At 59.6% G+C, this 23,003-nt stretch overlaps 5 protein-coding genes and 1 long non-coding RNA gene across 22 annotated transcripts in view; 3 read left to right on the top strand and 3 right to left on the bottom strand.

The window, feature by feature from the left end:
• The window catches only part of GTF2E2 (general transcription factor IIE subunit 2), a 29,885-nt gene extending 28,637 nt beyond the window's left edge, over positions 1-1,248 (top strand). Inside the window, exons 9-10 of the transcript XR_005952094.1 lie at positions 499-672; positions 1,122-1,248. The gene's annotated coding sequence lies outside the window, so the exon portion shown is untranslated. The remainder of the gene's footprint in view (positions 1-498; positions 673-1,121) is intronic.
• RBPMS (RNA binding protein, mRNA processing factor) lies at positions 443-12,244 on the bottom strand. 3 transcript variants are annotated; one of them, XM_041396894.1, is made up of 9 exons: positions 12,119-12,244; positions 6,364-6,441; positions 6,149-6,187; positions 5,977-6,039; positions 5,090-5,240; positions 4,387-4,517; positions 2,505-2,574; positions 1,136-1,241; positions 443-572 (listed from the first exon to the last, which is right to left on the bottom strand). In XM_041396894.1, exons 1-7 carry the CDS (start codon positions 12,179-12,181, stop codon positions 2,512-2,514), a joined length of 588 nt encoding a protein of 195 aa, XP_041252828.1. In that variant the 5' UTR covers positions 12,182-12,244; the 3' UTR covers positions 443-572; positions 1,136-1,241; positions 2,505-2,511. The 3 variants fall into 3 exon arrangements, with proteins under 3 accessions (XP_041252828.1, XP_041252829.1, XP_041252827.1); XM_041396895.1 differs by lacking the exon at positions 4,387-4,517; XM_041396893.1 differs by lacking the exons at positions 443-572; positions 4,387-4,517 and having other exon boundaries at positions 718-1,241.
• LOC121331983 lies at positions 5,247-14,148 on the top strand. 10 transcript variants are annotated; one of them, XR_005952100.1, is made up of 11 exons: positions 5,247-5,780; positions 5,926-6,158; positions 6,692-6,920; positions 7,338-7,435; positions 7,831-7,917; positions 9,260-9,532; positions 9,614-11,766; positions 12,884-13,067; positions 13,304-13,410; positions 13,624-13,733; positions 14,009-14,148. XR_005952100.1 is itself a non-coding variant. In XM_041396890.1 (6 exons), exons 1-6 carry the CDS (start codon positions 12,469-12,471, stop codon positions 14,087-14,089), a joined length of 393 nt encoding a protein of 130 aa, XP_041252824.1. In that variant the 5' UTR covers positions 12,381-12,468; the 3' UTR covers positions 14,090-14,148. The 10 variants fall into 10 exon arrangements, 3 of the variants coding, with proteins under 3 accessions (XP_041252823.1, XP_041252825.1, XP_041252824.1); XR_005952096.1 differs by lacking the exon at positions 9,614-11,766 and having other exon boundaries at positions 6,695-6,920; positions 9,260-9,613; XR_005952097.1 differs by lacking the exon at positions 9,614-11,766 and having other exon boundaries at positions 9,260-9,598.
• Positions 13,973-16,152, bottom strand: DCTN6 (dynactin subunit 6). The gene is made up of 7 exons (XM_041396896.1): positions 15,885-16,152; positions 15,692-15,756; positions 15,514-15,619; positions 14,832-14,920; positions 14,604-14,651; positions 14,372-14,514; positions 13,973-14,297 (listed from the first exon to the last, which is right to left on the bottom strand). The coding sequence occupies exons 1-7, from the start codon at positions 15,905-15,907 to the stop codon at positions 14,199-14,201; spliced, it is 573 nt and encodes a 190-aa protein (XP_041252830.1). The 5' UTR covers positions 15,908-16,152; the 3' UTR covers positions 13,973-14,198.
• A 2,298-nt stretch (positions 16,153-18,450) lies between these two features.
• On the top strand, positions 18,451-22,975 carry GC (GC vitamin D binding protein). 5 transcript variants are annotated; one of them, XM_041396886.1, is made up of 11 exons: positions 18,451-18,582; positions 19,668-19,737; positions 20,307-20,439; positions 20,526-20,740; positions 20,818-20,950; positions 21,032-21,126; positions 21,359-21,488; positions 21,587-21,789; positions 22,012-22,144; positions 22,226-22,323; positions 22,423-22,975. In XM_041396886.1, exons 1-11 carry the CDS (start codon positions 18,525-18,527, stop codon positions 22,607-22,609), a joined length of 1,455 nt encoding a protein of 484 aa, XP_041252820.1. In that variant the 5' UTR covers positions 18,451-18,524; the 3' UTR covers positions 22,610-22,975. The 5 variants fall into 5 exon arrangements, with proteins under 5 accessions (XP_041252820.1, XP_041252819.1, XP_041252818.1 ...); XM_041396885.1 differs by having other exon boundaries at positions 20,818-21,126; XM_041396884.1 differs by having other exon boundaries at positions 21,032-21,789.
• LOC121331981 lies at positions 18,759-20,103 on the bottom strand. 2 transcript variants are annotated; one of them, XR_005952093.1, is made up of 4 exons: positions 19,910-20,103; positions 19,642-19,762; positions 19,403-19,541; positions 18,759-18,937 (listed from the first exon to the last, which is right to left on the bottom strand). It is a non-coding gene; the product is annotated as an uncharacterized LOC121331981 (long non-coding RNA). The 2 variants fall into 2 exon arrangements; XR_005952092.1 differs by having other exon boundaries at positions 19,403-19,762.
• Positions 22,976-23,003: the final 28 nt, after the last annotated feature.

The following is a 23,003-nucleotide window of genomic DNA, read 5'->3' as shown; positions in this document are numbered from 1 at the left end:
CTGTAGTGTCTGCAGATGCCTTGCCCACACGGCCAGAGCACAGTTCCTGTGCCAGAAGGAGCACAGTTCCTACAAACCCGCGTCGTGTGTGTCGACATCCTCGCACTTGTGGACATTGCTTGTGAACATCGTGCCTTCCACACGCAGCAGGGCCAGGGGATTGATAATAAGATTCTTCTTTACGCACCTCCCAAGTCAAGCACAAAACCTGTGGTCCAACCCGGTGTAAGATTGTCCTCTTGAGGAGCTTTGGTACAAAAATACTTGCTTTTGTTTTGGTTTTTTTCCTTTTACTTTCTTTTTTTCTTTTTTTTTTTTTTTCCTTTTTTTTTTTTTTTTGTAGTCCGCTTTCCTATGGTTCCATTTGAAAAGCCTTTTCAAACGCTACAACAATGCCTGTCAAACCATGCTTTCGGGAGTAACACACTCTTCCTTACAAATATACAGTGTAAAAGAGGAAAATATTATTACTAGGTATGTTTTTCTTTTTTCTTCTAGGAGAGCAGATGTGTGATAGAGGCTGTGGGAAAGTCTTGGAGGAATCCAAACTTGTGTGAGGTTTTTTTTCAAGCCTGGAACAACAAAGAAAGGTGTTAAAAAAAAAGAGCAGCTGTGATGGAGGAAAAAGGGCTGTGGTTAATCTCTTTTCCTTTGTGGAAGGAAGGAAGCAAGGTAGGGGGGAGAGGGAGGCTTGTTTTGGAAATTCCTGTCAGGATCAAGCTCTAAGGACAGTTGTTTAGCAGGGAAAAGGCAAGGAGGGACCTGCCTGCAGGGAGAGACCGTAGCATCCCTGGCACAAAGAACCCCACTGATCCCACTTCGTTCCTCCCGTTGGCTGCAGTCCCCGGGGCTGGAAGTGGGAAACCGGGAGTTAAGTGTGAGTTGGGTTTTGCAGTTAAGAGGAATTCAGTCTCTGTTGATCCAAGGCAGGAAGCAAGGACGGAGATGAGATTAGCGGGGTAATTCAAAGCCGAGAGGCATTCCTTGGCTGTGGAAACTCTCACCCCAGATAACAGCGATCAAGGGGAACGGCAGAGCCATGGCTCTGCAGGGCAGGAGCTGGAGCAGCCCCAGGGACGTGCTGGTGACTTCCTCACTCCTCTGCACCCTTCCCCAAGCAGGGTGGCATCCTTACCAGCACACTGAGGTCCTGTGGAGAGCACATCAACCCAGTAGCCACCTTGGAAGACTCCATTAATACCCACAAGACTGACTGTAGGCCACCATCACACACCTGAGACCTGCGGGAGGACACAGCGGAGAGTGAGGGACGCTGGCACTGGGGCCCGAGGTCAGTGCGCTGTGGGCAGGGGTGATTTCACAGGGACCAGGGGACAGCTTGCAGCAATGGTCTCAGATGTTCTTCCCAACCTAACTGATTGTGGGATTAGCTCCGCTGTGATGGGCTCCAGGCAGCAAATACAGGCAGATGCAAGCAGGAGAGCCAGGCCCTCAGCCAAACCCTCTGTGCCCTTCCCAGCTGGAGGAGCCTGGAAGGGAAACAGGAGGTCCCTGAGCCTCCATCCTCACCACCCACTGGGCTGGTGGATCTGCTTCAAGGGATTTGCTCATCTCCCCTTCCCAAAAGCCTTTCTGCTTACATTTTATCTAGAAACATTGGCATGTTGCATATTTTGGAAGAACCATTGGTTCCCAAAGCCTCAGTACTCCCTATTTTTATCTGCTGGGCCTAAAATAGCCGGTGAATTCTTAATGGATCCAAGTCTGGGGCCGGCTGCAGCCAGGGCTGGGCCTCGTGCCCTCCCGGCTGAGTGACCTCATGGCCACAGCACAGGGCTGCAGGTGCCAGGCAGATGGGCAGAGCAGTCACATGCGAGCATGGGCAGCTGATGCCAGAGCTTTGGATCCGCTGGCATTTCTCCACAGGCGGGTGTGGAAGCAGGAGGTTTCCCAGCAGGGATTGTTCTCAGCTAGGATGGTCCAGGCAGGCTGGGATTGCAGGGCAAGCAGTGCTCAGCGTCCACCAAGGCTCTTTTCCCTCTTCCATGTGAGTCCCCTTTGTTTATTTATCCACAAAGCTGAAGTTATTTGCAGAGCGTATCTTGCAAGGCTTTTTCCATCCAGAGAGGTCCCAGATGGAATGGGATCCGTCCCTCCCTCCTGCTGGGCAGCCGGGTGCTCGGTAAGGCTGTACTTCTTGTTTTGGCACCCCCACCACCCTGGACTGTCTGGAAAGTTTTCCTTAAGGTTTAAGGAGGTGATGGTGTCAGGGCTGCCTTTTCCATCACAACACCCACCTCTGGCATGGTGCCTTTCCCTCCTGCCCCAGGACACGTGGGAAAGTTTTGTGGTGAATTGCAGCACAGACATCCATCCCATTCTGGGGACAAGGAGGGCAACTGGCCTTGGGGTGTCTGCTGAAAAGTGGCCGCCCACCCTGAGCTGCTGGAGAGCCCGGGGCTCGCAGTGGGGGAAGCTCAGGGTAGAGGTGGAGGTGGTCCCCAGGCAGCCCAGAAGGATGGGAGCAGGACAGCGGCACTCACCCGGCATTCAGCAGAACTGACGGGACTTCCAGCCCTGAGAACCAGCCTCGGAGGGAGGGAGCCAGCGCATCTGCGAAGGCAAGGGGGACACAAGGTGAGAGGGGGTGGCTGCCCACCCTGGCAAGAGCGGGCTGCAGCTGGGATCCCTTTTCCTGGCTTTTCCCAGGCACGGGGAGGAGGGAGGTTGGAACAGCAGAACATCCCAGCTCCAATTCCAGCCGTAACACTGAGGATGAGCACAGCCCCTGGCATGGCTGCTTCCAGTAGGATGGAGCTGGAACAGCAGCACCATGGTGAGTGAGCTCATCCTTCTCAGCTCCTGCAAAGCCCGCTTGAAACAGGGAGGAAAACATCAGCTGCCAAAATTTGGCATGCAGGCGCTCGGTGCTCTGCCAGATAACTCCAAGCCAGCCCCATCATCCATCCTGCAGTTCCTGGTCCCGCTGCTGTCTGCAGGATCCAGTTTGGGTGGTGGCACCAGTCTCCAGCCCGCACCCAGCAAACTCACAACCTCAGCAGCTGCACAGGAGGATGGGAAGGTGCAACCAGCACCCTCCCCACCAGGCTGATATTTCACATCAGGTAATATTGCTTCTGTCAGGTCTCAGCCTGGGTTTTCCCAAGGGACCCTCAGAGCTTCCGTACGCCTCTGTTTCCTCGGCTGTGCGCTTCCCTGAGCAGGGCAGGTGCTGCCTGTTAGCAGTTATTTGACAAGGCAAGTACATAGCTGCAATAATATTTACCAACGCTCTTCCTATGAACAGCAGGGCCCAAAAAGCTGGAGTTTCATCCAAAGGCTGCACATGGTTTGCAAACTGAGCACTTTTCATCATGCTTCTGCTCAAACCAGCTCTTGGCTGAGCTGAGCTCCAGCTGAGCTCTAGCTCTCAGTGATGGTGGCTCTGGATAACCTGGCTCAATTCTGGCGGGCCAAGGGCAAAAGCCTTTTGGATGCAGTTTATCTGGCAAATCTATTTCCATGTGCTTGTTACCTCCTGTTCATCACTGAGCTGGAGCCAACAGCAAGGAGCAAAAGCACGGATGCTGAGGAGGTACCTGCCCTTTCCCCCCTCGTGGCAGGGGTCCTTTCCCAGCATCCCCATGATGCTGCAAGGCTGGCACTGCAAAGAAATCCTCTTCCTCCACCATTTCCACTTCTCCTCCTCTCTCCCCCGCTCCTCTCCAGGCGGATGGTTAATTTTTAACAGCCCATGCTGCCGTCGGGGGCCAGCGGCAGTGGCAGCCGGCAGAAAGCGCTCCTGACGAGGCAGCACCTCGTCAATAAAAGATGGACCCTCCATTTGCGCTGCGCTTCCCCCTCCTCCCCGAGAGAGCTGCTTGGCTTCACACCCCATGAACAGCACAGCACATGGCATCCCAGCCATGCTGCAGGGGCAGCCAGGGGGTCTGGAGCCCTCATGCCACGCTGGCAGCCGGATGGTTCGGCGCCAGGAGCGATGGGCATGGTCCAGACCCTGAGAGCAACCCCAGCCCTCCCTCCTCCCTCACCACCTGCCCCACCACAGGTACCAGCAAAAGTAGGAAGGCAGAGAGAGGAATCTGGGCAAAGACAGGACCCCTGCCAGCCTTCAGCTCCGTTTGGGAGCCTTCCCTAAATCTCAACCCTGAGAGCAACCCCAGCCCTCCCTCCTCCCTCACCACCTGCCCCACCACAGGTACCAGCAAAAGTAGGAAGGCAGAGAGAGGAATCTGGGGAAAGACAGGACCCTACCAGCCTTCAGCTCCATTTGGGAGCCTTCCCTACATCTCGGGGAGCGGGGAGTGAGTGCCTGTGAGCCGGGTGGAGTTAGTGGTGCAGCGAGCACCGAGGGGAAGGGGGGCCGGGCAGGGTGAGCGGTGGAGGCGGATGGGTCGGAATTACCTGGGCGTGCAGCGAAGCGGGATAGGTGAAAGCAGGAGGAGGTAGAGCAGGTGCTAATTCCGCTGGGTACAGAGGGTACGGCCCCCACACTTCAGGGCTACTGGGGTAAAGTGCAGGCACTGTGAGCTCATCTGCAAGAGAAGAAGAGGGAGAGTTAATGGTGACCAGAGGGCTGTGACCCTCGCCGCATCCTTCCTCCTCCCCTTGATGCAGGAGCAGAGCTGGCCATGGAAAACTGTGAGATGCCACCACTGAGAGCCGGCTTGCAAAGCCAACACAGAATTCTCCCGCTGGGATAACACAGGGTGAGCAATGCTACGGGGCTGGGGGCATCGCTCAGGGAGCCGGGGCTGGGCTCCTTGTCTCCAAGAGGTTTAGTAAAACCAGGGATCCAGCAGAGGGGAGTGTGCAGCTCGTGCCTGTGTGCGACAGCAGGGTGAGGAGCTGGCGTCTGTGCAAGAAGCTCTTCCAGAAGCGGAAACGGGCACGGAGCGCTCACGGCAGGGCATCGCCGAGGTCTCTCCTGAGACCTCATCCTGCTGGCTGTCACCTGTCCCAGATCCTGTCCTTTGGGAACCCACCAGGCAGCAAGCAGGTACCAACGCTCCCAGTGGGACCTGGTGTTCCCTTTGGCCACCCGCTCAGGGTATCCCCGCTCCTTCCAGCCCCTGGCGCCTGCCAGCCCGAGCCCTGGGGTACTCACAGGGCTCCCGGGCGATGAACTGAGGTACGGCGGTGGGGAGAGGGGTGCTGGGATTTGGGGTGCCCACCAGCTTGTTCTTGGCCATCTTGGTGTTGGCCTTGGCAAACTCCAGCCGCAGCGTCTGGGGGATCTCGGGGTCGAAGCGGATGCCCTGCGGGAAGGAAGGAGGGAAGGAGGCGCGGCGGGTGGGCGAGCACCGCCGCGTGCCGGCCCCGCAGCAAAAATAACTCCCCGTTATTTATGGGTTTTTTCAGCTTGCAGCCCTGAAATGAGCTAATTTGCCGGGCCCCGAGGCGGCTCGCATTCCTCCGGCATCTTTAGCATCGGCACCATATTTGGCAGTCGGCGTCCCGCAAGGCCGAGCTCTTATCCAGAGGGATTAGTGGAGCCAAAAAAAAAAAAAAAAAGTTTTACATTGAAAATGAAGAGAAGGACAAAAAACAACCCCGAACCAAAATGCAGGGAGAGCTGGGGAGGAATTGGAGAACCAGCTCCACACAGTTCTGCCTGTGACTATTTTCAGGTAACTTAACAAGTTGCGAAAAGAAGGTGAAATTTGTTTTTTTCTTTTGCAGACTTAGCTGGGATTTTTCCTGCTGAATAAACAGGAGAAGCTGGGAATGTTCTTTCTCACTCATATCTAAGGCTCAGGTCCTGAGTATTCAAGCCCTCCTGGATGGCCCTGAAAAAGGTGAGAGGGATGCAGCCCCCCTCACCAGGAGGGAAATGGAGCTGAGAAACAAGATTATCTGGAGGGATGGGGATGCCGTGGGGCCGGCTGGCATGGGATGTGCACATCCTAGGGATGGAGGAATTCAGAGAGTCTCTGGGGACAGGGAAACAAGGGGAAAATGGAGCAATGTAGCGGCTGAGCCAGGCGCACTCACGTTCAGCGCGTTCTTCGCTGCCTCCGCCTCGGAGCGGCTGTCGAAGCTGACGAAGCCCACGGGCTGTGGAGGAAGGACAGGAGTCATCAGTCAGGTTCCTGGGGAGCAGAGAGGGGGAGCCCCTGACCCCAGGGAATGGTGGGATGGTTACACCATTTGGAGCAGCCCCTACCTGCTTGGAGGTGAGTTTGATGAGAGACCCTTCGTACCCCTGCAAGGAAAGGATTAAAAAGGGTTTTTGGTGCAATTAAATAATAGTAATTAATAGTAACTGAATAAACTGACTGAAGTAAACTTCAGTGGGTTCCCAGATGGTTTAGGGCCATGGGGCTGGGGCAGAGACCAGCCCCATGCTTTCAGCCCCCCTTTCCCTCCCCAGTGTGATACCTTGAAGGGTCTGAAGAGCAGGTAAAGTTCCCGGGGCTTGATGTCCAGAGGCAACCCACTGACAAAGAGTGTCCTCACCTGGAAAAGAAGAAAGGAGCTTCCTGGGGACCCTCTCTCATCCCTAACTTGGGGATACACCATGCTTCCCATAGCCAGAGGGACAATGCCAGCCCAAGGGGAACCTCCTGGGCAGACAAAAGCCTTAAGCCAATGTGTCGGTTTTGCATCACCGGAGTGATGCTGAATTTTTGGGATGGTGGCCCCATCCTGCATGTGGCCATGGAGGAAGCTGCTAAGGAAAGGTAACAGAGACCTGTCCTCACCCCAGCAGATCTCCAGGATAAAAAGCTCACAGAATCCCAGCACCTTCCTACCCCGGTCTGGCAAACAGGATTTCTGCCGTCATCCCCAGCGGATCCTGGACTCCACAGACAATGCCTATTGTCTCAGTTTAATTGCAGCAGCTCATTAAGGACTGGGAGAAGCAAACACCAACTCTTCCTCCTGGAGGAAAGGCCCTGGTTTAGAGGGGGCTGGATTTAAGCAGCTTGTCCCTGGTTTGTAAAAGTCACCTTTTAAGGGGTTTTAACCCTTTTTTGGGTGGATCTAATGTTTATCGTGGTGCATCGTCCTCAAAGCTGGGGTGTTTGGCAGAAATTCTGTTCCCACCACCCTGAGGGGGGATGTGGGGCTCCTGCAGGACGGGCAAACACTGTGCTGGGATGGTTTTGCTTTACAACCAGCTTGCAACCTTGAGAGCAGTGTGGGGAACTGAACCTGCTGTTCCTCTCCTTATTCCCAAAATCTCATCCTAACCCTTTGGGCTGTAGAAGGGGAAAACCTCAATGTAATTTATTAAAATTTTTGGCCAGGCACCCTGCCTGCCCCATTCCCTGGGAAAGAGACATGGGAAACAGCCAGAAACAGCCAGCCCAGACCTATTCTTTTGCTGACATTTCTTCTTTCTCTTGCAGATAAGCTATCTCCCCCATCTCCCAGCCTGGGAGCAGCAAACATTCCTGCTTTGTGGAACAAAACCTCTGGCTGACCTATATCTATTAAATAACAAAAGGTACTCAGCTGTTTGCACACAGCCCTTGTGTCAACAGCCCCGGTGATACCCATCCTGCGTGCCAGCATTATCATCACCATCATCATCATCCTCCCAGTGGGTACCAGCATCCAGGCTGGATGAGATCAGCAGAGAAGGGATGTCCTCACCCCTTCCTGAGCCAGGGCTCAGGAAGCCTGTCCCCTCTCTTGGGACCATCCCCACAGCTCCTTAGGGGACCCCTGCCCGCTTTCTGCCTGTCTGCTGAGAGCCGGGAGTGATGGAGCATCCCACAGTGTTCAGTGGAGACATTGCCCCAGTTTCTCCTGGCAGGGGCTAGGGAGGGATTCACCTGGAGGATCTCCCCTTGTGTCCATGAAATTCAACCTAAAGAAAGCAACCTTTTCCTTTCCTAGGCTAAAAAATACTGGATTTCAGACAGGTCCTCCTGAGCACGGCTGCTGTCCAGGGAATCGGCTCTCCAGACACATCCACCCTCCCAGGTGGGTTTACATCCCAAGCATCCCTGCAGGGTGTCCCCTGTCTCCCTGGAGCCATCCCTGCCTTCCTGCCTCCCCTCTCCCTGGGGAGCTCCAGGAAACACTAGGGACCACTGGGAGGGACTGGGAGGAGTGGGGAACTCACTGCCAGCTTGCATCCCTGAAATCCAAACCGTGCATGCCCAAGCCTGCCAGACCACTTGCCCCCAAAGCCACGTGGGAGAGAGAGACAGAGATGAAAGATCCCAAGGAACCCTCCGAATTTTAGCCCCACAGAGGAAGAGCTTCTCTTCTCTAATGACTTTGTTTTCTTTGCGAGTTCAAACGCGGGTCGGCCAAGTTTGAATCTGTAAAATTATACAGCAGCAAGAGGGAGAAGGGCTCCAAAGGATCCCCCAGCTGGATTCCAGCCCCAAAAGAGTTTTTGGGGCCCAGGGCAAGAGATGGATACGAGCTCCTGGGTGCTCCCCATCTGCACCTCACAAATGCACCCAGCCCCAAGGATGCTGGAGTAGATCCTACATAAACAGAATCCTTTCACTGGGTAAGGAGCAGGTGGGACTGGCAGAGCAAGGCAGCATCCTTGGGGATAATCCCAGCAGGCTGGACAGATACCCTTTTGCCAGGGGAAAGATTCTAGACAAAAATATTACTCCTGCCCTTAAATGGAAGGGGAGCTTTGGCCCACAGGGAGCTGCTCCAGGTTTTTTTGTGCTGAAATCCCAGGGATTCAGTCCCCATCCTCTACCAGAAACACTCCTAGGGCAAAATCCTTCTCTGGAAAAAAAAAAAAAAAAAAAAAAAAAAGCAGCCTTATCAGAGAAATTGCCAGGCAGCAGGCACGTATCTGTTCTTCCACAGGGAAGAATTGCTCCTTCAGAGAGGTGGATCAGGCACGGCGCCTGCTCGCAGGGATGTCATGGGACAGGGCCAGACTGACAGCTCTTGAGCAAGGATTAAAGGGCACTGGAGCATGGGATTCCCTCAGCCTAAACCCCACAGTATTTTTGGACAGCCTGAGCTGTTTCATTTCTGCTGTACGAACATCTTTCAGTTTCTATTTGGTGGAGAATTTCTCCATCTCTCTTTCTTCTTGAAATTTGGGGTGAAACCAAAGATTTTTTAAAAGTTATAAGTGCCAATGTTTGCTCCAGGAGGAGCTCAAAGGTGACCACCTTGACTTCCTTCCATGGGGATGGCAGCTATGGGACTGCTCCAAGTCCCTTTCCACAGTTCTCCTCTGCTGCTGCATCCCATAGCTCCCAAATTTCCCTGGGCTGTTGGATTCTACCTATGTTGCCTCACTCCTAGCGTGTCCCCTCCTGGCTTTTTATTTTCCCTGCAGGATGTCTGCTCTTCATCTGTACTACTCTCCTCTTCCTTGGAAATCTTCTCCATCCTCCTTCTGGCCTGTCCCTCTCACCTTTACATCCCACCATCCCAGTCTGTTGTCCCCGAAATCCTGCATCTCCTCTTGGGCCAGTTTAAGGGATGCTGGAAAGGATCTGTGGAGATTTGCCGAGATGGTCATGGCTGAGGACATGCAAGGAGAGGCAAAGATCTGGCCCAGGAGATCACTGAGGTCTCCAGAGCATGGATCAAAGATGACCCCAGCATGGTGAGCTCTGTGATGGAGCGCCAGCAGCCCTCCTCCTCCTCTTCCTCACATGAAGCCACAAGCCAGGTTTGTCTCCTGCAGGTAAGGGGCATTTGCTTGGCTTGGACCCCCATGACACAGCGGTGCCCAGAGGGATCCATGGTGCCCTGCCAGCACGGTCCCAGTCCCCTGCCCTGCCGTGCCGTGCCGTGCCCGAGCCAGCCCCGGTAAACGTTAACAGGCCGTGGGGAGGCGGGGAGGCGTCCGGGTGATTCATCCACGAGGCATTTAATCGCCTCCTTCAGCCCAGCTCCCATCCCTCTGTCCGTCCGTGCGCCCCTTCCAGCGGGGCTCGCTTTAATTCTCCACCAGCCGATTATCCGCTTGACTGCCCGCCGCCGGGGAGGCACCGGATCCCGGCGGTGGCAGCGGGAGGGCGATGCCACGGAGCTGCCATGGAGCAGGGCTTCCCCTCCCATTCCCGGCAAAGCGGGGTGCTGCCTCCCCCGCGGCAGGGGGCATTCCCACCCCGCCGGGATTAGTCCTGGCATAAATAGTCTCTTGGCTAATGGAGCGTCTTCCTCGGCTGGGTTTAGATTCCCGGGCTGTGTGTACGCATGCCTTCAGCCCGCAAAACTCCCCGACATAAACAAGGCTGGGGCCGAGGGATGCCGGGGGATGCGGGAGGACCGGCACCGATCTCCGGCCTCGCCACCCGCAGCGGCTTTGCTGGAAAATCACGGTTCTCTCACGTCCGGTGAAGGACGGGAGGAGAGGAACAGCCCTTGGGGGGGAAAAGCGAGTCCAGAGCTGCCGGGGCTGGAACGAGGAAGCGGCAGAGGAAAAGGCAGTGAGCAGCCAAGGGAGCAGATGGGGGATTGCAACAGAGCGGAGGAGCGGCGGGATCAGGCGCGGGTCACACTCGTCCCTGTCCCGCCCGGAGCTTGCTCCCAAACCCTCCCGACCCCGCGCTTCAAGGAGGAAAGGAAGCAGGAGCACGGGGGGGATGCCACACAGGGGCCACGGGGGTAAATTTTATCCACTCGCTGGGCACATTCCCCCTAGGAAGCATCCCTGGGGCCCCCTCCCCGTGGCACGGTTCCCCCGGGATGAGGGATCTGGCATGGGATGGGGACGAGGGCCACGAGCCGGGCTCTCCGCAGCCGCTCCGCTACCAAATAAGGCCTCCGCCGAGCCTTTTACATGCCGTTCTCGCCCGGCCGAAGTGACGTGACCGCCTTCCCAAATTGTTCCGGCTCCTCCGTGGGGAAGCCCCTGGCCCACAGCTCCCCTGCACGGGGGGGTCCTTCCCGGGGGGACAGCCGAGAGGGACGGGGAAGGCGCCTGGGGTGCCAGGGAGGAGCGGGCATGAAGTGGGGGCTTTTCCCACCTGGCAGCCACCCTGAGTGACCTCCCCGGGGTGGGGGCTGCTTCTCCTTCTCTTCTGAGGGAGCAGGAGGCTGGAAGACAAGCCCTGGGAGGGGGGAGGAGAGGCACAGTAGCTGGGCAACCCCTTTCCCTGCGCTTGAGCAAATAGGCAGCACCGGCTCCTCCAGCCTGGGCTGGAACAAGTCCTGCAGGGAAAATACCTGCCTGGCACCGGAGCAGCGCGGCTTGCAGGCAGGAGCGGGCATCGCCCACCTCGCGTGTCCCTGGCACCTCCCAGCCGTCCCCTCGGGGTGTTCCCCATGTCCGCCATCACCGGGTCAGGGGTCCCCAAGGATCAGCAGGGCAACAGCCAGCCCCGGGCTCTCCGGATCCGCCCGGGAGCGGAGCGAGGGCTGCCCTTTCCATGCTTTTGGAAAAGGCAACAGGCCTCCATGGGTGTCACCCACCGCCGTGCCCAACAGAGCCGCAGCCACATCCCCCACGCACCCCGCAAGGCCGCCGGGTGAAAGAAATCCCCGTTTTTTGTGAAACTTTGGGAAGTTTGAAGCCAGAGCCGCCTCTGGAATAAGCAAGTGAAGGCAGGCAGCGGGCGGTGGAGCTGCGGGGATTGATCCCAGCGCCGGCCACCGAGCGGGGAGCCCAGCAGGGACCTGCTGGAGCAGCCGGCCGGGTGGAGGCTAAGGAGGAGGAGGCGATCTCAGACAGGAATCTTCCCGCTCTCAGCCTCACAAAGTCCAAATTCCCATCTCAAGGTCACGGGCAAAACCAGGAACTTTGCGGCTGGAACGAAGAAAACCAGCTCTCACCGTGGCGGGGTGTGGGCTTGGTCTCCCGTGGGGATGGGAGCGTTTCGGGCATTTTTGGGGGTGAGACCCGTGCGAAAGAGATGCGCGGCCGCTGGCTGCACGGTACCCACGGGCACCGGCAGCACCGGGGCCGGGGGCAGCCTGCTTTATCCCCCACGCCCCCCGGGGATATCCGCGTCTCGCGTGGGGCTCCCCGCGCCCGCAGGTTTCCCTCCGGCGAGGCGGAGCGGCGTTCGCGGCGAGCCCCAGGGGGATGCGGGAGAATGGGAGCGTCCCGGGGATGCGCTCCCGCCGCTCGTCCCTGTACGGGTACCGGGAGCCCCGCGGCGCGGACCCCCCATCCCGCGGGGGAGGGGGAAGCCGGATCCCCTCCGCCCCAAACCCCCGGTGTGCGTGTGTGTCCCCCCGGTACCTCCTCCTCGGGCAGGCTGGTGTCGGCGGGGCCGCCCTCCCTGTCGGCGGGGACGCTGCTCATGGTGCGAGCGGCCAGGCTCCTCGTCCCGCCGGCGGCAGCCGCGTCCGGGCGGGCGGTGCTGGGGGCTGGGTCCCGGCGGCGGCGGGGGGAACGGGGCGGGGCGGGGGCGGGGGCGGACCGGGCCGCGGGGGGATGGAGGAGCGCAGGGATACGGGAGGTGGGAAGGCGGGACGCCGGGCTGGGGACAGGGGATACAGTGCCGGGAACAGAAGACACGAGGCCGGGGCCACAGGACACGGAGCTGGGAATGCAGGACAATACTGGAGACACGGAACGCGGTCTAGGACATGGGGTTGGGGATACCGGCTACGAGGTTGGGGACACGGGGCACAAGAACGGGGAGGTGGACACAGTCTCAGGGACATGGGACACGGGCTGGGGGTGTAGGACAGGACTGGGCAAGAGGGGACACACTCCTGGGGACACAGGACGCAAGGTTAAGGATACAGAACACCAGGCTGGGGACATGGGGCGCAGTCCCAGGGACATGAATGCATCAGGGCTGTGGGGCAGAGGAGGGGACAGTGCTGGGGACACCCAGTGTAGGGCTGGGGGCGCTGGAAGGACCAGTGGGAGCTCATCACCCCAACCAGCCCCACCTGGGTGCTCAACCCCTCCCTGCCCGGCCCCGGGAACTGCATTTAGGCTTCATGCTTAGGCTGGGCTTTTGCTGAGCCTGGCATTGTGTACATTTCCTTCCAGAGCTCGGTGTTGGGTGGTTCCAGCCCTGCACAGCCCCGGGAAGGAGGCTGTGCTCCCGCAGGGCTGCGCTCAGCGTGACGAGACCCTCGGGCTGGGGACCGCCTGCCTTTGGTCCAAACAGACCTGGGGACAGCTGCCCGCCTGTCCTGCGGCTGCCCAGGGGACACAGCCCTGCCACCCACAGGTTTGCAGCAGCGATTCGCAGGGCGGAAGCTCTCGGGCTGGGAGGGAGGAGGAAATGAGCTGCACCAGATGGATTTGGGGGAGTGGGAAGCGTCTGGCTACAAGGGCATCTGACCCCAGAGCACAGGGATTGATGCAGTCACCCAAATCTGCTGGAGCCTCTGGCTCTTGGGGAAGATTTTCAGCAAGGGGAGAATTTAGAGATGTGTTTTATCTCTGTGTTTTTCCCCTCCACAGGCATCTGCACAAAAAGCTCTGGCCGGACAGCGGGTGGATACTCACAACCCTTATTTGGACCCAGCTTTGGGGAAGAGCTGCAGCTCCCCAGCAGCGCTGGAAGCCAGGTTGGAATCACAAACCGGAAAAAGGGGAGGTTTGGATTTTTTGTAGCCATGAAGCTGGACTTGGGGAGAAAATCCAGTTTGCTCCAGCAGATATTGCACTGCTTCCTTGTCTTGAAACCCCCAGTCCCAACCCAAAGCCCCATGTCCCACCAAAACTGGGGTTCCTCTGTGGTAGTTGCTGATCCTCTCCCCCCCTCTCCCTCTTTCCTACAGGAATTCCTGCTGCATCGATGTCCATCTGCGCTGGGACACAACGCTGGACTGTGTCGCACAGGGATAGAAGGGGAAGCTGTGAACAACCGGGGACTCTGCTGGGAAGCGTGGTGAGTCCCGAGGCTCCAGTGGAACGAGCGCACAAGGTTCAGCTCCGCTCTGGGAAGGAACCCGAGCAGGAGCAGCCTTCGGGGGAAGGGGCAGAGGGTCGGTGGAGCCTTTCCCATCCCGGCTGGATCAGGGACCCCCGAGGAGCGCGGGGTCACACCGCCCTCTGCTGTCGCGACGGGAGAGGTGGCACCGCGCGGGGCTGTCCCCGGCGGGGCGCGGTGACACCGAACGCTCAAAGGGCCGCGGAACAGGAGATATTTTATTCCCGAAACAGAGCACGAACAACGGAGTTAATGAGCGAGAGACAACAGACTCGAAGCAGGTCCCAGACTCCCAGTGGAAGATAAATAAATGACACAAGCAAGGAAGAAACGCTTTGCTGGAACGAGGGACGTGGAGGCCGGACTCTTCCCGCGGCGTGCAGCGCTTCCCAGGACCGACCTCTGGAAGCGCCAGCTGGGCGCTCAGCTCTTGACAGGCGTGGCCGCGGCCTTCATGGTCTTCTTCAGGTGGTGGTAGTTGGGCAGGATCTTCATCAGGAAATCCAGCTGCAGCGTCTGGGGCTGGAAAGGGAGGGCAGGGGCAGGTGAGGGAGCAGCGAGGGGCGCGGAGGCGGCAGCGCGTCCCGCGGGCTCACCTGCGGCCGCTCGGTCTGCACGCGCCGCAGGCAGTCGGCGCCGTAGATGACGGTGTTCTCCGGGATCACCTCGTACGTGTTCACGTTGCAGCAGGCGCCGATGATGCAGCCGCTGGTCAGGATCACGTTCCTGCCGACAAACGCTGCCCGGGGAGGGGGAGGCAGAGGGAGTCCCTGTGAGAGGTGTGCCCGCAGTTTGCGGCAGGGCCGAAGGCAGCGGGGCGGGAATTACCTTTGGATTCGATGACGTTGTTGTCCCCCACCTTCATGGCTTGGGAATCTGCAGGTCTGTGTTAAGGGAAACTGGGAAATGCTTTGCTTTTTTCCAACGGGTGGAAAACCCTGGTGCCTTTTTCAAACCACGCCCTGGGCTCTCTGAAGCCCCAGAGATGCCTCCCCACCTTGGAGGGATCCAGGAGCACAGTGTGCCGGATGGTTTGTCACGGCACAGCGAGGATACAGCACCCGACCTCAAAAACATTGTTGGTGCCAATGACCATGGGCTTGGGCTCCACATCTTCGCTCTCTGGGGTGATATTTTCGGGGTACCTGCAAGAAGGAAGAGCAGACTTCCACCTCTGAGATCGTGATCACAGTACTCCGTGGGGCAGCTCAACTTTGGGACAGACTGAAGCCACAGCTATCCCACCCAACTGAGCTGGACTGTCAGAATTTCGAGACTGACTAGGATCCTTAGGTTCTGTCAGCTTGAGAAGGATTCAGAAGGGGACTTAGCAACCATCCAGTATCTGAAGGGGACCTACAAGGAACCTGGAGAGGGATTCTGTCAGGAACTGGAGTGACAGAACAAAGGGCACAGACTTAAAGAGGGGAAAACGAGGTTAGGTATATTTAAGAAAATCTTTACTGTGATGGGGGTGAGGTACTGGAATTGTCCAAGGCAACACTGGCTGTCCCAACCCTGGAAGTGTCCAAGGCCAGGTTGGACAGGCTTTGGAGCAACCTGGGACAGTGGAAGATATCCCTTCAAACACTTAATATTTAATAATTCTCCGATGCTGCGGCTTCCCCCCAAGCCACAGTGCCACACGTACACACAAAAGCACGAAATCTGGTGATTTTTTTTTTTTTAAATCTCTACCTCCCCGTGGTTTTTAAGCCCCCCCGGGAGCCGCACGGACCCGTTGATGATGAGCGCCTGCTCCTCGATCAGGTTCCCCTCTCCGATGACGATGGGCCCCGCCTCGGCGATGATGCGGGCCTTGGGATGGATGACGGTCCTGGGCCCTGCGGGGACAGCCCGGTGTCACGCCGGGCCCGCCCCGGGCAGGGGCCGGCGGGGGTGCGACAGGCCCTTACCGATGGTCACGTCCCCGCGGATCTCGCTCTCCACGCACACCACGGCGCCCGGCGCGATCTTCACGCTGCGGGGAGCGACGGGGCGGTCACGGCGGTCCGCCCACGGACCGGGCCGAGACGGGGGGAGGGGACACCGCGTCCCGGGGCGGTCGCGGGGGGGAACCGGGAGGGATCGGGGCGGGAGGGGACTCACCTCTTCTGCGCCTTCTCCGCCATGGCCGCGGCCCGCCGCGCCTGCGCGGTGCGGGGCTCGGGGCTGCGAGGGGCGGGGCCAGGGGCTGTGGTGGGCGGGGCCAGGGCAGCGGGGGCGGGGCCAGCCCGGTGGCGCCACCGCGCGGCCGCCGCCGCTGCCCCGGTACACCGGGATCACCGGGATCCCCGGGAAGGCCCCACCCGCCGCAGGTGAGGAACAGCCGGGCAGCTGCGAGGAGAGACCGAGCCCCGTGTTTGGGGGTTCACACAGCGCCCTGCGTGTTCGTGCTTGAGAAACAGACAGCGAGCCCCGTGTTTGGGGGCACCAGGGTCTTTTGGCCCGCCTTGGGATACTGGGAATATTTAGGGGACTGAAATAAATAAATCAGCCTTTTTTTTATTTATTTTTTTTTTTCTCCTCGGAAATGGAGACCAAGTTCTGTGTTTTTTGGAGGGGTTCCAAGGCCCCTTGGAGCGAGCCCCACGCCGGCAGCCTCAGGGCTGTGAAACAGACTCCAGCCCTGTCTGGGGAGTGCGAATGGAAGCTCATCCAGGCACTTGAGGGCTTTGGTCAGCCCAAATCCTGAGTTTTGGGGCTCGGGGCGGACCCCAGGCTGCCGGGGGGCGGGGCCGGGGGCGGAGCGAGGCAGCCCCAGGGCGGGGCTACGGGGGCGGGGCCGACACGGGTGTGAGAGGCGGGGCCACAGAGCGCATGCGCGGCTCCGGACAACACAGCGCGTGCGCAGCGCGGGGCCGACACAGGTGTGAGCAGGGCCAGCACAGGTGCGCGGGGCTCCAGGGCGGCTGCGCGGGGCGGGACCGAGGGCATTTAAACCCCGGAAGCCGCCTCAGGCGCCATTTTCTCCCCAGCGCCCGGAGGTGCCGCACGCTGCCGGTGCGGGCTCCTCATGGGCGGGGCTCAGGTGAGGTTCTCTCTGTCCCTCTTTTCTCTTCCTCCTACCCCTTACCCCTCTCCTGCCTAGTTCCCCATTCCCTCCTCTCCCTGACCCTCTATCCACCTCTACCCACGACTTCGCTCCGCTTTCTCCTCTCCTCTCCTCTCCTCTCCTCTCCTCTCCTCCTCGCTATTATCCAACCCGACCTCCCTCTAATCCCCCTACACCTCTCTCCCCCTGTACCCCACTGCTCCCCTACAAATCCTGACTCCTGTCTCTGTTCCTCCGCTTCTCTCCATCCTCCCTGCCCATCCCGCTCCTGCCTCCCTTTACCCTCCCCTCCTGCTCCCCTGTGCCCCCTCTTACCGTCCCTGTCCCCCTTGTCCCCACTTAGCCTCTGTCCCTTCTCCCCCGTCCCGCGCTCTGTGGCGCCGCCCCTCCGCGCCCCCCGTGCCGCTGTCCCGGGACCCCCGCTCGGCGCCGTGCGAGCCCCGGGGCCGCTCCCGGCGGGGAGCGCTCGGAGCCCGGAGCGCTGCGGCGGGGCCGGCACCGGGGCCGGGCTGCGGGGACCGAGCGCTGCCGGGGGATCGCGGGAGGATGGAGGCGGCATCGGGCACGGGATCGGCATCTGGCCCGGATTGGTACTGGGCCCGGTTCGGTATCGGTACCCGATCGGGACCGGTATCGGGCGGGAGGAGCCGCTCCGGGCCCGGTGTGACGCTGCCGGCGGCGGGAGGCGGGCCGGGACAGCGGCGGTGTTTCGGTGTTTCCCCGGTGCGGACGCGGAGCCGGGGGCTCGGACCGGCACCGTGTGCTCGGGGCGGCCCGGCCTGGGGGGTTCCCCCCAACTCCCCCCCGGCCGTGGCACGAAAACTTGGCAGGAAGAGCTCATCCAGGCCATTCCATGAGTCCCCAATTATTTATTTTCAGCTCTCACACGTCAGCCATCCAGAACAGGACGTGGTTATCTCCTGCCTCGGCAGGATTTGTTCCCAAGCTGCAGTGCTGGGAGAAAAAGCTGGGATCTTCCATAAAAACCAGCTCTGTCTGCGTCCCAGGGAGTGAGGTCTGAGAGGGAACATCTGGTCCTAAGGCTGGGCGGATTTGGGAGCCAGGGGTCTCACGGCAGCACTGGATCTCCATCCCTCCCTGTGTGCTTCCCTCTCATCCTCAGGACAGTGAGGATCACTTCAGCTGGATCTTCTCCTCGGACCCTAGAACATGATCAGATATTGAATTGTCATTTTTTTAGGGACAAAGGGAAAGCTGCACTGTAGGGAGACCCCACAACACTCCCAGCAGAAATCCGGGATGGGGCTGCGAAGCAGAGACCCCAGCCTGGCAGTGGCAGGAATAAAACCTGAGGTGCAGCCTGGAGCTGAGCTTCCAAGGATAACAGCCGGCTTTTCCCAGCTTAGATGTGCTGACATCCCAAAAAAAAAGCGTCTCCCCTTCCTCAGGATCAGACACACAGGGCTTTCCACTCAGGGGGTGCACGGAGAGCTTTTCCTCCTCCTGCCGTTCGTGTTGCTCCCAGCATCCTTCACAGATCCCGAGGTTTCACGGCCACCCATCCCTGTTTTTCCAAGTTAATGATTTAAGCCGGCTGGATCCCTGAGGGGCTGGCAGCTGGCAGGCCAAGGATGCTTGCCCTCTGGGGTTAATCATTCTCCCGGCTGCTGACCCTGCCTCCATAAAAACTCGGGGATGGCATTCCCGGCAGGAGGAGGAGAGCCAGCTCCATCATGAGGGTGGCTCTGGCGCTGCTGCCGCTCCTGGCCGCTGCACAGGCGTTACACCGAGGTAAGGGAGACGATCCTGGGGCTTTGCTGGCCCTGGGATGAGAGGCACGGGGCAGTTCCTGCGGTTTTCCGTGGTCTCCCCTCTCCCAGCCTGCAGGCAAACCGCTGGGCAGGACCAGGGAGGGAAGGGAAGGGGTGGGAGGAGGGTTTGGGATGCAGGATGCCACTTTGGGGTGATGCTGGAGGGGGTGGGAGGGGGAGAGGACAGAGCCACAGGGATGGGGTCCATCTCTTTCTAGAGGAAAATGGGATTTCCTGACCCCCTGGCAAGCACCATTCCTGTAAAACTCACCCCTGGGTGGGAATGATGCTCTGCCACCCTTGGCTGCCTCCTCAGCTCCACAGGGAATCCCCACCTGCCAAAAAACCCCTCAAACTCACCTCTCCCACCTGGATTTGTACAAGCAAACAGAAATGCCACAAGTTGGGAGCGGGAGCTGACATTCCTGCCGGGAAAGAAACCCACCTGCTCCATGGCTTCCCCTTTTCTGGGAACCCCCTGCCTTGACCCTGCTCCGCCATTCCCAGCGGAGTGATGTGACCCTCAGAGTCCTGACCCTGGGCTTTGGGGAGGTGACCCTTCCCCACGCTGCAATCCCAGGGAACACCGGGATCAGTGTTTGCCCTGCTGGTGCCAAAGTCTGGCCCCACACGGTCTGCGACACGAATCGATCGCGCTTTTCCAAGGATGGCAGAGCTTCTGGGAATGTTTTCACTGCTGGCTGCTCCGTGGACCTGGCCCCAGAGCTCCCAGAGCCCTTTTGGTTTCCATAAAACCCAACCCTACATATTCCATACTCCAAAAACATCCTATGATTTACCTGTAGCTCTCCCAGCTCCAGGAAGGGTTTTCTCCCTGCTCCGTTCCCTGGCTGCGGGGCTGGAGCAGCAGCCTGGATAGCAGGGATGCTTCTCCCAGACCGGCTGTGCCAACATCTCCCCAGGGACCACCAAATCCTCCTTGGAAAAAGAAGCAATGGAGTGAAAAAAAATGAACAAATCCCAAGTGAATTAAGCAGCGTGCCCTGTGGTGGCAGAGCGTTCCTTGTTCCCTACTCACAATTCCTCCTCCTCCTGCACTTTCAGGGAAAGCTTATGTCCGGGAGAAAGTCTGCCAGGAGTACAAGATCCTGGGAAAGGAGAACTTCAGAACCATGTAGGTACCTCCTGCTGCCGGACACCTGAGCCAAGAGCAGACAAAAGCAAATAAAAACCTTGGGAAAGGGCATTCAGGGAAAGCTTATGTCCGGGAGAAAGTCTGCCAGGAGTACAAGATCCTGGGAAAGGAGAACTTCAGAACCATGTAGGTACCTCCTGCTGCTGGACACCTGAGCCAAGAAAGCAGACAACAGCAAATAAAAACCTTGGGAAAGGGCGGATGGATTCAATCCATCAGAAAGGGGAGATGCAATCCAACCCCTGGGCTCTGATTGCTTTTAGCAGGAGAAAAGTTGGATTCCTTGTTGGATTCCTCAGAGCCAATTAAGTACCTAAATGATTAAGGATTCTCACAGAGCTGACACACAGCCCCCCGTAAGTGGCAGCCCCCAGCCTGGAAGCTCTTCCCATTCCTTCCTGGCTGTTTTCCAGGGAATACACTGTAATTTCTCTCTGCACCACAGCCGGCACCGCTAAACCCATTTGGGCAGAACAAATGTTTTGTTTTTTTTCTGATTCCTGATGGAAGATAAAGGCTCACCTGGCTCTCCCTGTCCCTGCTCCCAGGACCATCGTTGCCAACAGCCGCAAATATTCCAACGGCACCTTCGAGGAGATCAGCAGCCTCGTGCGGGAAATCGTCTCCCTGGCCGAGACGTGCTGCGCCGACGGCGCTGACCCCTCCTGCTACGACAACGGGGTGAGCCTGCCCAAAAATTGCTAACAGACCCCAAAAACAAACGGCTAAAGGGAAGGCACGGCAGTAACCCGCCATCCCTCCTGCAGTCCACGGCGCTGTCGGAGAAATCCTGCAGCGCGGGCTCGCCCTTCCCGGCGCATCCCGGCGCGGCGGAGTGCTGCGCGCGGCAGGGCCTGGAGCGCAAGCTGTGCCTGGCAGCGCTGCGGCACCCGGCCCCGCCGGGGCTGCCCCGCTACCTGCAGCCCTCCGACCGGGAGCTCTGCCTCTCCTTCCGCGCGGACCCCCGGGAATTTGCCGACAGGTGAGCCGGCGCGGGGAGAGCGCTGGGGACGGCCCGGCGCCGAGGCGCGGGGTGTCCCTATCCCGTCTGTGCCGCAGGTTTCTCTATGAGTACTCCAGCAGCTACAGCCAGGCTCCCCTGCCCGTGCTCCTGGCCTCCACCACCTCCTTCCTCTCCATGGTCTCCACCTGCTGCATCTCCCCTGCGCCCGCTGCCTGCTTCCTGAAGGAGGTGAGACCCGCTGGAGCGCCCGTGCTCGCTGCCCCGCTCCTCACGGCGCTCATTCCCATTCCCATTCTCTTTTTGCGGCAGAAACTGGAGAGGAAAACCCTCTCCCTACTCACCCTGACGTCAAACCGGATTTGCTCCCGCTTCTCGGCCTACGGCAAGGACAAAGTCAGCTTCAGGTACGGCGGGAAATGGCCTCTCCATCCTGGCACGGGGGCAGGGCTCCTCTCTCCTGCTGCAGACCCTGTCGGCAGGCAGCATTCAGGAACACAAGCTTTGATTCTGGTGCACAGGAGCAGAGCCAGCCCTGCCCTCCCCATCCCCTCCCTCCCTCCCCCCGGCTCGGAGCTGTTTCCTGGGAAGCTGCTGGATGTTCCCAGCTCCCAGCCCCACGCACCCTGTGCTCCCCAGCTACCTGGCCTCGCTGGCCCAGAAGGTTCCCACTGCTCCCTTCGAGGACCTCCTGCCCCTGGCCGAGGACGCTGCCGAGGTGTCCTCCCGGTGCTGCGACTCCCTGGCCGAGGACTGCATGCAGAAGAAGGTAGGGAGGGCTGGAGCCCAGCCCGGAGCAGCTCCCGGCTGCCAGCAGGAGCTCGGGGAGCTCAGAGCACCTGCCCAGGCCCTGCTCCCTCTCTGCAGCTCCTGGAGCACACGGCCAAAGTCTGCGCGGCGCTGGCGGCCCGCGACGCGCGCTTCGCCGGCTGCTGCAAGGGGAAGAACCTGATGGAAAACCATTTCTGCATCCTGGCCATGCTCCCAGCGCCGGCTCCCGAGCTGCCGGAGCCGCCCGAGCCCACCAACAAGGAGCTGTGCGCCAAGGACGGGGCTCTCCATGCCACCAGGTGAGCGGCAGCCAGGGGGCAGTCATGGAATAGAACCATTTTGGTGGGAAAAGATCCCTAAAATGATCGAGTCCGACCACTTCCTGACCCTGTTACACGCTTAGCTTTTTATGGGGATAACCAGGGGAGCATCCTCAGTTCCCTCAGGGGAATTGGTGCCAGCAGGGGCGGCACAAAGACGCCAGGGAAAACTCAGGGGAGCTCCCGTTTCCTCGTTTCCAGGTTCCTGTTTGAGCTGGCCCGCAGGCACCCCAACCTCCCCGACGCCGTCCTCGCCAAGCTCTACGACTCCTCCGGGAAGCTCCGCGGGGAATGCTGCTCCTCCAAGGACCCCTCCGCCTGCTGGGACAGCAAGGTGAGGGGGCTCTGGGGGCTCATCCCTCTCCCCCTCACCCCAGTGCCCCCCAAATCCCGGTGACTCCCCCTCTGCCCCCAGCGCCGGCGGATAGAGGCAGAGCTCTTCCCCTTCCTGCAAAAAGCCAACCAGCTCTGCGGGCAGCACAACCAGCTGCCTTTCCTTGACTTCAAGAAGAGGTGAGCTTTCCCTTCCTCCCCACAAAAACCCACCCAGCGACGCCGAGGACGCAAAACCGCGTCCCCGTCCCCCGTGTGACCGCGCTCCCCACGCCGCAGGCTGCGGGACAGCCTGGCACAGGCCGAGCCCCGGCCCGGCCCGGAGCAGCTGGAGCAGCTCCTGGAGCAGCGAGCATCCTTCGCCTCCACCTGCTGCCTGCCGGCCGCTCCGCCGCTGCTCTGCGCTTCCAAGGTCAGCTCGGAGCTGGGGGAGCTGTGCCAGAAGGGCTCCTGCCTGCTGGGATAGCGGCCCCTTGTCCAAGGATGGCGCACGGATGGAGGGGAGAGCCCTGGGGGGCACGGGAAGGGGCTGGAGGAGGCCCGGCAGGCGGGAGGTGTCGCCGAGCCGGCGCCTTGTATTCCTGCAGCCGAAATAAAGACAAGGAATGTTCTCCTGCAGCCGAAATAAAGACAAGGAATGTGCCCTGCGGGAAGGCTTTGTGCACCCTCGGGGCGGCGCGGGGGGGGTGGGAGAGGGGCACAGCTTCTCCTCCGCGGGCAGGAAGGGATCCCAGCCCTGACCCTGGGAGATAAAGCCCTAAAAACTAAGCGAAAGCAGGGAAAAGACTCCTCAAATGCCCCCAAGGAGAGCAGCCCGTGGGTGTTGGGGTATTCAGCTGCCTGAGAGGGGCACCCTGGCC

This window comes from Onychostruthus taczanowskii, unplaced genomic scaffold, assembly GCF_017590055.1.
Source record: "Onychostruthus taczanowskii isolate IOZ18803 unplaced genomic scaffold, ASM1759005v1 scaffold131, whole genome shotgun sequence".
Lineage (NCBI taxonomy): Eukaryota > Metazoa > Chordata > Aves > Passeriformes > Passeridae > Onychostruthus > Onychostruthus taczanowskii.
Note: the sequence above shows the minus strand (reverse complement) of the source record. Positions and strands in the feature narration are given on the sequence as shown.

Bases quoted from the DNA above. Each gene is read 5' to 3' on its own strand.
- RBPMS (XM_041396893.1), bottom strand. From the start codon at position 12,181: ATGAGCAGCGTCCCCGCCGACAGGGAGGGCGGCCCCGCCGACACCAGC. The intron at 5,241-5,976 runs GTGAGTGCGCCT...TCCTTCCCGCAG, and splicing joins CAGCGAAGAACGCGCTGAAC to GGCATCCGCTTCGACCCCGA. The intron at 1,242-2,504 runs GTGAGTGCCGCT...GTCCTCCCGCAG, and splicing joins TCAGTTCTGCTGAATGCCGG to GTCTCAGGTGTGTGATGGTG.
- LOC121331983 (XM_041396891.1), top strand. From the start codon at position 12,314: ATGGAGGAGCGCAGGGATACGGGAGGTGGGAAGGCGGGACGCCGGGCT. The intron at 12,495-12,883 runs GTTGGGGACACG...ATTTCCTTCCAG, and splicing joins TTGGGGATACCGGCTACGAG to AGCTCGGTGTTGGGTGGTTC. The intron at 13,068-13,303 runs GTTTGCAGCAGC...TCCCCTCCACAG, and splicing joins CACAGCCCTGCCACCCACAG to GCATCTGCACAAAAAGCTCT.
- DCTN6 (XM_041396896.1), bottom strand. From the start codon at position 15,907: ATGGCGGAGAAGGCGCAGAAGAG. The intron at 14,921-15,513 runs GTCCGTGCGGCT...TCCTTCTTGCAG, and splicing joins CAGGCGCTCATCATCAACGG to GTACCCCGAAAATATCACCC. The intron at 14,298-14,371 runs GTGAGCCCGCGG...CTCCCTTTCCAG, and splicing joins TGCAGACCGAGCGGCCGCAG to CCCCAGACGCTGCAGCTGGA.
- GC (XM_041396881.1), top strand. From the start codon at position 18,525: ATGAGGGTGGCTCTGGCGCTGCTGCCGCTCCTGGCCGCTGCACAGGCG. The intron at 18,583-19,667 runs GTAAGGGAGACG...CTGCACTTTCAG, and splicing joins TGCACAGGCGTTACACCGAG to GGAAAGCTTATGTCCGGGAG. The intron at 22,145-22,225 runs GTGAGGGGGCTC...CTCTGCCCCCAG, and splicing joins CCGCCTGCTGGGACAGCAAG to CGCCGGCGGATAGAGGCAGA.